Raw genomic sequence first — 14,304 nt, 5'->3', positions numbered from 1 at the left:
TAAAAAAAAAAAAAAAAAAAAAGAGGTTTCGGTTTCACCACATGTGTATTTTACCTGAACTGGGGGAGGGAGGTCACACCCTGTTGAGGTTGCACACATGCATACTTGCTCAAACATTCCTATGCTGACTGAGTCCAGGAAAGACCTGAGGAATGTGGAACGCGACGAAGGAACTATAAGAAATTTCTACCCACGTGGGGAGCTACAGTCCATTTTCTCAGAACCTCTTAACTTGGTGCTCACTGGAGGCAGGAGGTGGGAGAACTGTATAGGGAGAGGCAGGCAGCCAGGAGGAAGAAAACTGAAGAGCAATAAGGTAAGGAAGCTGACACTGAAGGACAGATGGACAACACACAAAGGGGAGAATGGTCTGGGTCAGAGCAGGGAATGGTGCTCTTAAAAGGGCTGGGAGATCACCCACTATAAGCAGGGCACACAAAGGAGAAAATCTGAGCTGGAGTGGCATATTTCACCCCACCCCTTACTCTCCGGTGCCAATCACCCAGACCTTGACATATCAAATGCCTGGACAAGAGCGCCACCTGCTGAGTGTTGCATGCATGGGCAAGAGAGAAGTACAGGTGCACATGGCCCCTGCTCCTACACTACCAAGACCCTGCTTGAAAACTGGCAGATGAAGACTACGTGGTGCTGCCTGTGCCAGTTACAGAGTGTGCCATCTGGTGCCCCTCTTCAGAGCAAGGTCCCCATCGAGTAGGACAGAGTCGCTGGCCTTGGGAGACATGCTCTCTAGCCCTGGATAAGCTTCAAAGGCGGGTATGAGGCTTCTGTCACTGCCCTACCTAACAGGAAGCCACCACCTACCAGAAGGCCAAAGAGCACAGTAGCAAAGAAGCCCCCAATGAAGCCTTCCCAGGTCTTCTTCGGTGATAGCTGTGGACAGAGAACAAGTTCTTAGCAAAGGACATTTTGATATATTTGGCTTTGGGACAATGAATACTTGTTAAAACTCTGTTAACCATGCCCTAACTGGTTTGGCTCTCCCTTCCTCTCTGTAAAAAAATCAATAAAATATATATTTTTTAAAAAACTCTGTTAACCACCCCACCTTCTAAAATACCTCCATGCTTGGTTTCCTTGTTCCCTTCCTGATTCCCCTCAGTTTTCTTTCTTCAATTGGTCATTCAAATCATTTAATTATAGAACAGTATACTAATTAAATAGCAATACTCAAGTTCATATCAAGCCCCCAAAATATGCTTATATCGTTTATAAAATATTTTATTTTTTGCTGGAATAAACAAATATTTATGTGCAAAAACAAGAACTTGGACCCTAATTTCACATCACATATAAAAATTAACTCAATCAGCCCTGGCCGGCTTGGCCCAGTGGATAGGGCATCAGCCTGCGGACTGAAGGGTCCCAGGTTCGGTTCAGGCTGAGGGCACATGCCTGGGTTGCGGGCTTGATCCCTGTGGGGCGTGCAGGAGGCAGCCAATCAATGATTCTCTCTCATCATTGATGTTTCTATCTCTCTCTTCTTTTCCCTTCCTCTCTGAAATCAATAAAGAAATATTTTTAAAAAATTAACTCAATCAGAGGGAAGGCAGGGGAGGGGGGGAGAGGGAGATAAGAGGTCAACCAAAGGACTTATATGCATGCATATAAGGATAACCAATGGACACAGACACTAGAGGGGTGACAGCCTGTGCTGGGGGGCAGGAGCAAGCTGGGAGAAGTTAATGGGGGAAAAAGGAGACATGTAATTCTTCCAACAATAAAGAATTTTAAAATAATAAAAGTAATTAAGAAAAATATTAACTCAAAATAGATCATTACTCACAAAACAGTATAACTTTTTAAATTTATATTTGACTCTATTCCTACTTAGGCACCAAGTATTTTAGTCTTTATTCATCTTTTTTCTTTCTATAATCTTTTCCTGAGTTTGAGCAACTCTCATTCTCTCTTTTCTGTCCATTTCTCTTAGTTCTTGAATTTTTGATATTTGAATTTTCTTTTTAGCTTTTTATTTCTTGTGGGTAACTGTCGGTGTTTCCCTTTGTTTTTTTCTTTAAAAAAAATGTAGTACCACTTTTCTCCAGGATGACATGAAGACATACACACCAGCTAGATCCCTGTTTCCCAAGCTGAGAGCATCACCCTTCCCTTATGGTGATATTTCATGTTAGGGTGATCCATTTACCTTGATGAGTGGGGTCCGACCAAAGAAGAATCCAAACATATAGGCCATGATGTCATTACAGATCACGCAAGAAATGGGGACAATGAACCTAGGAAATAAACCAAAGGATCAGCACTACCAAGATAATACTACCTCAAAGCCCACAAAATAATACCATTCATAAACTCCAGTACCAAACAAAATAACTCAGAGTACTTGTTACCCATTAAGACATAACTTTTTTAAGGAGATTTTTAAATTACTATTGAAGAGAGAGAGAGGTGTGTGTGTGTGAGAGAGAGAAACATCGATCGGCTGCCTCCTGCACGCACCCAACAGGGTAGAACCCACCACCTGGGTATGTGCCCTGACTGGGAATCAAACCCACCACCTTTTGATGTACAGGAGATGCCCCAACCAACTGAGCCACCCAGCCAGGACAGAAATAACTTTAAAAAAAAATAAAATACCAAACAAGCCCTTCCCACTACCTGGCACATAGCAGACATTCAAATGTTTACTGAATGACTACTGAATAAATAAAAGTGGCATTCTATAAAATGTCATTTATTCTTTTGTCATTATAAAGTAATTATCTACACAATAAAACAAATTTAAACTGTAAAGGAAAGAAAAAAAATAAAAGTTTTCCTTGTTTCTCCCATCCTATCTCCATTCCCCAAAATAGCCACTTGTAAACATTTCTGGTTTTTCTTCTTCTAGTAGTTGCCTCCATAATTCTAATAAGTAATATATTTTATGTCATAATTTACTTTTTTTTTTTTTTTTTTTTTTTTTTTTTTTTTTTTTTTACTGTGTATTACTAGGAGCTCTATCTAGTAAGCCCGACCTTTCCCAAGGACAGTGATGGCAAACCTTTTGAGCTCAGTGTGTCAGCATTTTGAAAAACCTTAACTTAACTCTGGTACCGTATCACAGATAGAAATTTTTTGATATTTGCAACCATAGTAAAACAAAGATTTATATTTTTGATATTTATTTTATATATTTAAATGCCATTTAACAAAGAAAAATCAACCGAAAACATGAGTTTGTGTGTCAGCTCTGGCACGCGTGTCATAGGTTCGCCATCACTGCCCTAGGACTACCCTGAGGGTAAAACCACATCTACCCACACCTAGGTTTCTTCTCTGCCTCCCCCTGCTGGTCTGGTCATCTCCATCATGAAACCAGTTGTGGGGGAGAGTAGGGCACAATTTCCACATTTGTGCCATCACCCTCCTCTCCTCACTCTCCACTCTCTAACAGTCACTTTTTAAAAATTTTCTCTATTACAGACTTATGCATAAATCTCAATTTCCTGGCCCATCAACTATAAGCAACATTTTTGGACTTCCTGTTTGTTAAGGAGGGAATTAGAGCATCTGTATCCCCCCAAACCCCACAACACTGACTTTGTGGAGGCTTCTAGCACATACTCTCTGCTCTGTAGCTATAATTAAGTCTTATAGGTTGAGTCTGAAAACCAATAACTAGAGATTTTAATAACTGTAGTACTCACTATAGAAACAAATAATATATCTGGCCCTAAAGATAGGGCTTAGCATGTGCCACTGTTAAGAAACACCTAACAGAAACTGAAAGAAAGGGAAGGAGCTGTATGCCCTAACCATAATACCTACAACAGTGATGGCGAACCTATGACACGCGTGTCAGAGGTGACACACAAACTCATTTTTTTGGTTGATTTTTCTTTGTTAAATGGCATTTAAATATATAAAATAAATATCAAAAATATAAGTCTTTGTTTTACTATGGTTGCAAATATCAAAAAATTTCTATATGTGACACAGCACCAGAGTTAAGTTAGGGTTTTTCAAAATGCTGACACGCCGAGCTCAAAAGGTTCGCCATCACCGTCCTATAACATTTATATAAGCTAGTCTCTGTTCTAAGCACTTTACGTGTATTTAGTAATTTATTCCTCAGGAGGTAGGGAATACTATACCCTCATTCTGAAATCTAGAAACAAAAGCGCAAGCTGGGGGTCTTACCCACAATACTTTAGTACCTCTCTTATATACCCTAGGCTAGGCCACCCACACCTCTTCACTAAGACCATCCAGCTTCTTCCACCAGCCTGCTAATTTGTATCAATGCTGACAGATTTCCTGTTGAAGCTTTGGAAGGCTGTTGGACAGGCATGAGCAGAGCAAGGACAGTGGGCCAGGTACAGATAGTCATCAGGGCAGAAAGCCCTGGGTGCCCAGCAACAGACAAAACTGGGAAAACAAGATCCTCGCCCCCAGGGTAACCTTTCCTCCCCTAGCATATCACTGGTCACGTGGTCACTTCAGACCTCCTAACCTTACTTAGAGCTGGTAGGTAATGCGGTTGGGACCTTTCCTCCCCTGGTCTGTTGCTAGTCCTGTGGTAGCCCTTAAGCATTAAGACTCCAGAACAATGAAGTTTTGACCCAAACCAAATACATCTAGGTTTCAGTTGTGTTTCAACTCCAGGCACAGAAAAGCAACAAAACCAAACAAATGATGCCACGATTACCTCAGTACCAGCTGCACTGACTAATGACCCCACTGGCCTGGCACTGATCAATCGGTTAGAGACCCTTACCCTGAAGGACACACCTGGAAAGCTGATGAATGAATATTCTACTGAGATCTTCCCCTGAGATCTCCCCTCAAATCCCCACCTCAAAAGCCTTTAGGACAGAGGACCCAGCATGCTCATCCTCCCTTTCTCCCCAGGCTTGTTACCTTTTCCCTTCTCTCTCCTAAGCTCCAAGGGCCCTTCTTTTGCCTCTGTAACTTGTTTCCGGAGCCCATTTCTTCTACCACTCACTTCTACTTCAGTGACTTTCTAAATAAACTTTCTCTCATAGTTGAGGTCTTGGCTCTGAATTATTTCTTAGCCAGAACTCAAGGATCAAGGTCACTGAGTCTGACTCCACCAGTCTAACACCTGGTGCCGTTGTCACCACCACCAAAAAACTGCATTTCGGGAATAAAATCTATTAAGTAACAGTACAGTCATGTGCAGTTTAACTATGGAGATACCATTCCGAGAAATACAGTGTTAGATGATTGCATCCTTATACCAATGTCATAGAGTGCACTTACATAAGCCTGCCATAGACCTAGGCTATAGCCTATTGCTCTATAGGGGAGGAAAAATAATTTTCCCTCTACCCTTCTGGGCTTTTGGCTGACACATCCCTGTAATAATAGGAGAAAAACAAAAATTTAAAAATATGTATACCAGGAAAACTGAGTAACTGGCCAAAATGGCTGAAACAACTACATGAAATAGCATCTTCAGCTGAAGACAAAAGAAGACGCTAGGGATGGGGGAGTCGGTCACAGGCTATCAGGGAGGGCAAAATAAACAAGAGTAAGGTGTCATGCAGATTTAAGTCCATTTGTTCTCTTCTGCCTCCATAGCAGTTTGTAGAAACAATGTTATCCCCTCCTCCTGGTACAGCAGGGACCCTTACAAATGGAGATTCTCCCCTACAAATGTAAATGTATTTTACAAAAGGTAACTTCTACTTGGTTTTCAGAGCTTAGCCCAAGTCTGATATTTCTTAAAATTAACCAGCCTAAAATAATCCTATGCCAAGTAGAGATATTTGGGGTTGACACACTCTGTTCCCCGATACCTCCTAGGCTACAAATCTGTCCAGTATGCTACTGTGCTGAATACTGCAGGCAATTATAACACAATGGTAAGTATCTATAATGCATCTCACTACGACTTCACTAGGCAATAGGAATTTTTCAGCTCCATTGGAGCCATCAGTGTATGCATTCATCATTGATCAAAACGTTCTTAAGCAGCACATGACTGTTCAAATTCTTTTGACATGTTGCCAGATTCCATTTGCTAACAGTTTATTTTGAGTAGTTTATCTATAATAATAAAAGAAATCAGTTTATCATTCTTGTTTCTCCCTCCACATGCTTATCAGCTTTAGTATTAAGGGCTAGATAAAACTAAGTTTTATCTAGTTATTTTCTATAGTTATTGATCTATTCAAATTTTCTTCTTCATGACATTTAGTAGTTGACATTTTGTCAGAAAGTCATAAAAATTTCTTCTAAGATTTCAAATTGGTGCCATACAGTTGCATTATCTTTGATTCTTTAAATATCGCTGTTCCTCTTCATCTAGAACCGTGGTTCTCAAAGTGTAGGTCCTAACCAGCAAAACCAGCATCACCTGGGAATACGTCTAAATTCAAATTCTCAAGCCCCACCCCAGATGTACTAAAGCAGAAACTCAAGAGGTGGCTCAGCAACCTGTGTTGTAACCAGCGCAAGGGGAGAACCATTGGCTTAGAAGGTAAGGCACCTACCTGTACATGAGAATCACCTACTAAATAAAAGGGAAAATTCTTTCACTCTCCTCACTCACCAGATCATTCCCTCAAACAGGTTGTGGATAACGAGATGTGACTGGGTGACAACGATCAGTAGCGTTACATGGGTCCAGCCAAACTGCAAAAGAAAAAGAGTCAACTTTACCTGTCAATTTACCTTGAAAGGAACTTCAAATAACAGGCAGTACCAAATAGGAAATTGCTGAGAAACAGGTAGAAAAGATATTTGCTTCTGCACCTCTTATTAGAAGGGAAAAGGCACAAAACAGGCCTCTGGGAGAAATCATGTCCCCCCAGCTACTGTCCCCATCACGTCAGGACCACATGGCTCACTAGAGAGTAAGTCTTCTGTGCTCTGAAAGCCTGGGTACTTCTAAGTATTTATTGAGTGCCTGGGGCACTCAGAGGAGGAATATGTTCAAATTGAGAAAGTGATGTAAGATATCTGTGAACAATGCCTGAGGCATTGAGGCAGGATGGTAAGAAAGCAGGAAATTCCTTGGCAAGTGGAATGAGGGAAATTGAGACAAATAGTTCAACAAGGCTGAGCAATGTTAAACAAGGCCCGCTAATAAATCCCAAGATCTTATCTTCCCTAACCGAGGACACTTAGGAGCAAATGGCTTGCACTTCTCCCCAACGAAAGAAAGAGCGAGTAGCTTAAATCACACTAGTCAAGGAGAGAGATAACAGAGATCCAGATAGTGCCATTAGGGTAGCCAAACCCAAAAACAGATGAAGTCAGGAGAATAAATAGCAAAACAAACAAACAAAAATGAAAGCCAGACAAATCCAAGATAAAAAATAAAGCAGTGAAGCTGACCAGAGAATGAACCCAAACTCCCTATATCAGGGGTCCTCAAACTTTTTAAACAGGGAGCCAGTTCACTGTCCCTCAGACCGTTGGAGGGCCGGACTATAGTTTAAAAAAAAAACTATGGTTGAGCATCGACCCATGAAAAAATAAAATAAAATAAAATAAAAACTATGAACAAATTCCTATGCACACTGCACATATCTTATTTTGAAGTAAAAAAACAAAACGGGAACAAATACAGTATTTGTATTTGCATGTGGCCCGCGGGCCGTAGTCTGAGGACCCCTGCCCTATATGCTCATTTTGATGCATCAGTATATTAAAGAACACACCTGGAGAACTGTTGACTATTCTGTTGAGACCCTCCATAAGACCTCCCTAAAATTCCTGCCTCAGAAAACAGATAAAAACTTAAGACAAAGGACTCGGTGTGCACTCTCCCTTGAGCATGCTTGTGCCTCTTCTTTCCTGAGGTGTATACTTTTGCTTTCTTTCGTCTGAGCTCTAAAGGTCCCCCAGGAGACTTGCAACCAGGGGAATGGTGGGCAGTGGCAGCTTATCCAGGGCTAACCCCCTGAACCTATTTCCAAGGGCCTTCCTTTTGCCTCTGTAACTTGTTTCCTGAGTCCACGCAGCCCAGCATGGCTCACTTGTGCCACTTCTGTTACTGTAATTTCCTTTATTGTGTCTAGGCAACTCCTGTTGCTGCCTTTTCTATCTTAAGCCCTTCCTTTGTTTCACTCTCCCCAGCTTTAATAAACATACTCTCAAAATCACCTTGACTAAAATCGTGAAATCTTTCTTACATGAAGTCAAGAACCCAAACATTCCAGATTGTGCCAGGGCAGACCTGGCTTGGTCCTGGTCTCTTTCTAGTAACAGTGTCACCTTGAACCTTACCTGGAGCCCACCTTCTTCAGGACCTAGTGGAGAAATTGGTTAAATTAACTGGTGTAAATTAAGTAACAGTGATTGGGTCTACTAGTAAGTGGATGTACAGTTGCCAAACTTAATCAGGCCCTCTTCTTTCGTGCTCTGGGTTCCAGATACATACAGAACAGACTGCACTTGAGCTTTGATTTCTTAAGGAAAAGATGAAACGCCTGTTGAGTTTTTATAGAATTTCATTTAAGCCAAGCCTTCTGACATACACACTCACATATTTCCCTTACCATGTAGAACTGCAGACGGTAATGCTTCTTGACCAAACTCAATACAAACATGCAGAATCCTGGTTTGAGGAGGGAGGAGAAAGAGCAAAATTAATCACATTCTGCATTTACCTTTGTCCTAGTCATTTCCTTCAGCTGTGTACGTGACTGTGATTGTGATCCTTTGGCTAATTTCCTGGCAGCACCTAATCAGTGCACAATCCCAAACCCCAGGAACGGGAGGGGGGAAGAAGACACAAACTGATTCTTCTGATAGCAATCAGAAGGGGAAAAATGACTCCTTCAAGACAATCAAAGGAAGGCACTATCTTTAAATCTTGTAGACTACTAAATTCAGGTTGCTGTTCACCAGATAAGAATATTTTGATCCTCGAGCAGGCACCAGCAAAGAAGTCAGGCCAGATGCCTGATTTTATATCTAAGATGTTATTGAAACAAAGCTATACCCATTTGTTTACATATTGTCTATGGTTACTTTAGTGTTACAAGGGCAGATTGGAGAGTTGCAACAGAGACGCTGGGCCCCCAAAATCTGAAATATTGATTATCTGGACTTTTAAGAAAAAGTTTTTTACCCCTGTCCCAGTGAAGAGGTCTGGTGAACAGAGGATCCATCAGGTATGGAGTAGAAGCCACCCTTGTCTTTGATGCATATGGTGGCAAAAAATATGTGCAGCCTCCACCCACTTTTCCAGGAAGGAAAAAGACTTCCCATAAGTGTGCTAGGCCCCTCAAAAGCAGTTCTGCCCAGAAGAGAGCACATCGCTGCTCCAGACACCGCTGACCTCCCGCTGGGGGACTGCTTTTAGGTTCTGAGACATATCCTCAATGTCTGCAGACTCCTTAGCAGTGAATTTTGTATCTTAATACCCAGGTGTCATCCAGAGCTGATTAAAAATAGGTCAGACAAATTTAGGCCAGAACAACTTTCTCAGGTGCCTCAAACCAGCATTAAAGGCAACTATGAAAATCACTAGCACTAACAGAATGAGAGTTCAGTCTGAACTGAGTTTAGATTGACCAGCACTTCACTGTCTGCCAAGTTTTAATGTATCCGATTTAATCCTCAGGAAGTCCACAGTTTCAGCTCTAGATTTAAAAAAAAGCTCACTGAAACTCAGAATGACTAAGCTTCCAGGCTCTCTGAGGTCAGTCTTTGAAAATCCAAATCAGTAAAATTTCTACCACTCTGCATGTCTGTCCTGCAAGGTGTTCTCCTAAGAAGACGCTCCTAAAGATGGCTGACTGTTTCTATCTTTTGGGGGGGGGGGGACTTTTAAGTTATTAAAACTGGTGGCTTTTCTGTATACAATTTTAACTTTATGTCCTATTAGAATTTTGTTTATGCAAAAACATAAGGATGAATGTATAAAAATAGTGTATTCTTTTGTAACCTGCCTTCTAGATTCCCTCTCAAATAATGGAATACTTTTATATTTCCGTATTTTAATATTTCAATAAATCCAAGCGGTTCATGTTGGGGGAGAAAAAGGAAAGGTGGTTTTGTTTTGGTTACACTGCAGAATCTCTGCCAATAGGAGCTAGGACAGGACCATGCTGTGCTGTCTTCCAACAGAGGCTGCAGCAGGGAGAGGTGGCACCGACTGCAGTCCCCACACCCACAAAGCCGCTCAGTCCCACTTCTCTTACTGAAGCGCTGTTACAGCTCACTACGGCAGAGCCCTCAGCTCTGCTCCCCTGCACGATCAGAGTTAACATCCTCAAAGCTTTACATTAACCAAGAAACTCCCCATTTCCTATTCAGCGGACACACAAAACAAGAACTCATGAGCCATTCAATGCATACCTATCAGGTAGAGAGTAAAGGAAATGAACCGGTGATATTTGCTGAGAATCCTCAAAGGCTCCTCTCGCTGGACCAGAGTGAAGAAATAATCCGTCACTGTTTCACCGTAGAAGAAATAATTTACACACAATAAGAAGTACCTGTAAATGAAGACAGGTCACTGCAGTGGGGAGCACTTGCGGCCTATCCTTACAGGGAGGCTGTCAAGGAACCAGAGGAGAGGACCAGAAGAGCAGTCCCCCACTCTCAGGACCCCCTGTTCTCAGTGACACTGTAGGTGAGAAGCTTGTCTAGAAACTTATGGCAGCTTTCATTCATCCTCCATTTATCACAAACCTGGGACTGAGTATTTGCCCCTTTTGTAGAGTCTCTATACCTAACCTGAGAACACTCAACCCCTAAGATAATGCTCCAAAACACGCCTCATCCTGGATCCCGGTCTTATTGCCACTCTTCCCAACAGGAACCCTGTGTGCCTATCAGGTTGCCACCTATCTGCTTTGCTCCTGTCTCTTCCCTGCCTGGCCATCCTCTTCACTTATCTCTCTTTACTCACTGTTCAAACACCATTTTCTTCATAAAACCCTGCCCGACCTAACATGATATCTGCCCCCGCGGCACTTACTTCTATAGCATGTCAGCCACTCTGCTTTCTTCTGAGGAAGATTCCAGGTTGCTAATAGCTGCTAAAGACTCCTTCAAAACCAGCCATATAGTCTGGCCTATGAAATACTCGGGTCTAAAAGGTGCTATGCAAGTCTGTGGCCGTCACTCCTCTCCCACCCACCACCACTGTAAATATCTACCACAAAACACTTATCATCCAAATCTGTTATGGGTCCCTAAGGGGCTGGAGAGCTTACCAGCTGAGGGTCCTGAACCAAGGTAGGTCATAGGAGTGGTAGACATTGTAGCCAATAGTGATAATCTCCTGGAAACACTTTATCTGAACACACATCACCTGCAGGACACACAAGAATTAGACCACCTGATATCATCTTTGGAAACAGAAACCAACAGGTCATGGGCCTTCAAGAAAAACCACTGTATTTAAGAAAAATGTCAGTCCCTCAGTGATTCAGCTCTTTTCTCTCTCCCACCATCGAACATGGCAAGGTAGCCTTTTATGTCACACAGAATAGATCCAATTTATCACAATAAATACATGCTCCTTAAGTTTCAATTAACTTTTTACTCCATAACCTCCCAGGACTCAATAGTTTCTTCCCTTTTTGACTTTGCATACAAATACTCAAAAAGCCCCAGCATCTACGCCCCTCAGTCAACTGTAAGTCATCTGGCCCTGTCCATGACAATGGGACGAAGAGAGAAGCACGGTGGGCTGGGATTTCTTATGAAAGGCCTAAGCCAATGAGTGAGGCTCCAGGGAAATAAACAAAACCAAGAATCACAGTCAGGTCAGGGGTCACAATATAATCAAACAGTTGAAATAATGAAATCAAATTTTAAAATGAAGAGGCATCTTCTGGCCGTAGTTCAGTGGTTGAGCGTCAACCTATGAACCAGGAGGTCACGGTTCAATTTCCGGTCAGGGCACATGCCGAGGTTGCAGGTACAATTCCCAGTGTGGGGCATGCAGGAGGCAACCGATCAATGATTCTCACTTCTCTCTCTCCCTTCCTCTAAAATCAATAAAAATATTTTTTTAAAAAAAATAAATAAAATGAAATGAAGAGGCATCTTTAACCACATACAACTGGCCTAGGCCCATGTCCCTGCACTTGGCTGCTAAAAAGTAAGAAGCCACAGATATTTTAAGAAAGAAATATTCTGTGAAGCCTGGATCCCAAATGAGTCCCAGAACTAACCCAGCACCTGGCTCCTCAGATGGCTGATTCTGCCCGACAAACTGAAGGTAGAACTAAAACAGTATGCAAATGGCACTTACAATCATCATTAAAACCATTGGTCCCAGGTAAATGATGATGAAGAAAAATGCAATCATGGCCAAAGTCAGGATGCCTCTCACCCACCAGTTCTTCCATCTAAGTTAGAGAGGAGGGGAGGAGAAAGCACGTTAGAAGCCCAGAAATAACTGAAACACAAACTCAAGGGGACAGCTCTTCCTGGGAGGACAGGGCCTGAGGTTAGCCTTCCAGGAGCACCTCCTTCACCCGGACGACAAACTAGCCACATGCTGGGGGGAGCAGGGCCGCTAGAGACAATGCCTCACCTACACCAAACTCAGCTAGTGCCCCAAGGGCTACACCTAAGTTATGTCTTAACGAAGGAATCGGGCAAAAAATTCCAAAGGAAACGTGGTGCCCTCTACTTCTGAATCTACTTGGACAGCTTCTATGGCTGTCTCTGTCCACAAAAACACACAACTGTAAACATTTTCCGGCAGCAGAATCTTGCATCGCTCTGTGCCTGCATCGCTGTGGTGATAACAACGTTAAATGGTGATAGTAACAGGTATCACAAATAGGCACCTGGCACCTTTATAAGGACTTTACATATATTAATTCACTCAGCCCTCAACACTTCTAGTTCTTACAGACGAGGAACTGGGTGCACAGGCCATACGACTGTGAAGTGGTTAAGCTGGGACTGAACCCTGGGAGCTGGCTCCAGAACCCATGCCCTGAACCACTGCACAATACCACCTTTCAAAGGACACGTCTGTGGGAGGCACCACAGAAACACTTTTAGACAATGTTTTGGGGTCTTATAGTTGGTGTTTTCAACCTACCCACATAGCTGGTGTTGGAGGGATCAGAGTCTCAGGGACCAGAATTTCAACCCTGGATTCACCCAAGTTAAGACATTTCTCAATTCTTCCAGGAGAATTTTTAAATGTCCACAAGGACGTGCAGGGGGAAAGGGAAAACTAAACTTTGAACTACAAATTTGGACTCCTCTGTGAAAAGCAGTCCACCCATCAGTCAAACCCCAGGGACCATTTCTCCACATGTGCTGTGTCAGCAACATTGCCCACCACCACCCCACTGTCCACCCTTTTGTCCTCCTCGGACTGCCCCTCCCAGCCCAGCCTAGAGCACCTTTCAAATGCCAGACCCCTCCAGGCTGTGCTCGCAGTTGCTGTTAAGATGCCTAACGCTCAATGAAGCCTTGGGCAGAGGCAGGGGAGACTATGGCAACGCCAGTGGACAGAAGTGGACTCCCACAAGATTGTGGGCACTCTGAGGGGCCTGGGTCTTCCATGACACTTGGACAGGCAAGAAGGCTTCCAACAAGCACCCGCATCAAGCCAGGTTACCTTGAAGACAAGTTGGAAAGGGCCCTATTGAGGACCTCTGGGGTATCGTCTGCAGAGGTTGCTACGGGAGCAGCTTCCGCACGGTTCTCACTGTCAGATGCAGTCTCTCCATCTGCCTTTACTTCTGGTTCTGACTCCTACACAGCAGAAAAACATAAGAGGAAAAGGTGAAAAATGTAGGCTACTAAGAAGTACATACCTGTCATAGGAGATCTGTGGGCAAAGACCCAAATTGGGCCTGAGGACCTGGCATTGTCGGGTGACACAACAGATGGGACACACAGCAATCCTGACACAACTCTGACATGTGCCAAGGTGGCCCGCTCTCTACTGCAAGAGAGACCTGCACCTGCACCTCAGGATGATGGGCAACAGCCACAGTCTACACAATGCCCATTGCCTGGCAGAGAATAGTCCAGAAGAGGGAGAGAGGGGCTCCTTCATACCCAAAGAATGCAAAAGGTGGCTGTGACTAGATTTCATCTGGACCTCATTCCTGATCCTACTACTCAGAGCTTTTATTTCTTAAGGTAATTTAGCATAGTTGCTGTGAGAAGAGGTGGGTGAAAAATCAAATCACATAGAATTAGACAGTAACAACAATATTACTTAGTATCTGCATAGCCCTTCACAGTTTTTAGAGCGTTTCCCATACCTGTGAACCTCAGAGCAGTTCTGGGAGGAAGGGAAGAAACAAAAAGATCCCTACTTACAAATGAAGACCCGGACTCTGAGGAGCTCCGTGGCTGGCCCCAAATCTC

General features: G+C 43.1%; 1 protein-coding gene across 1 annotated transcript in view; it reads right to left on the bottom strand.

The window, feature by feature from the left end:
- CDS2 (CDP-diacylglycerol synthase 2) overlaps nt 1-13,796 on the bottom strand; it is a 19,504-nt gene extending 5,708 nt beyond the window's left edge. Inside the window, exons 1-9 of the mRNA XM_006758131.2 lie at nt 13,782-13,796; nt 13,544-13,680; nt 12,212-12,308; nt 11,166-11,263; nt 10,303-10,442; nt 8,496-8,554; nt 6,542-6,624; nt 2,171-2,258; nt 826-894 (exon numbers count right to left, since the gene is read on the bottom strand). Coding sequence (XP_006758194.1) covers nt 826-894; nt 2,171-2,258; nt 6,542-6,624; nt 8,496-8,554; nt 10,303-10,442; nt 11,166-11,263; nt 12,212-12,308; nt 13,544-13,680; nt 13,782-13,796 — 786 coding nt within the window. The remainder of the gene's footprint in view (nt 1-825; nt 895-2,170; nt 2,259-6,541; nt 6,625-8,495; nt 8,555-10,302; nt 10,443-11,165; nt 11,264-12,211; nt 12,309-13,543; nt 13,681-13,781) is intronic.
- Between the last annotated feature and the right edge of the window lie 508 nt (nt 13,797-14,304).

The sequence above is a fragment of the Myotis davidii genome, unplaced genomic scaffold, assembly GCF_000327345.1.
Source record: "Myotis davidii unplaced genomic scaffold, ASM32734v1 scaffold32, whole genome shotgun sequence".
Classification (NCBI taxonomy): domain Eukaryota; kingdom Metazoa; phylum Chordata; class Mammalia; order Chiroptera; family Vespertilionidae; genus Myotis; species Myotis davidii.
This window is presented reverse-complemented; position numbering and strand designations above follow the sequence as displayed.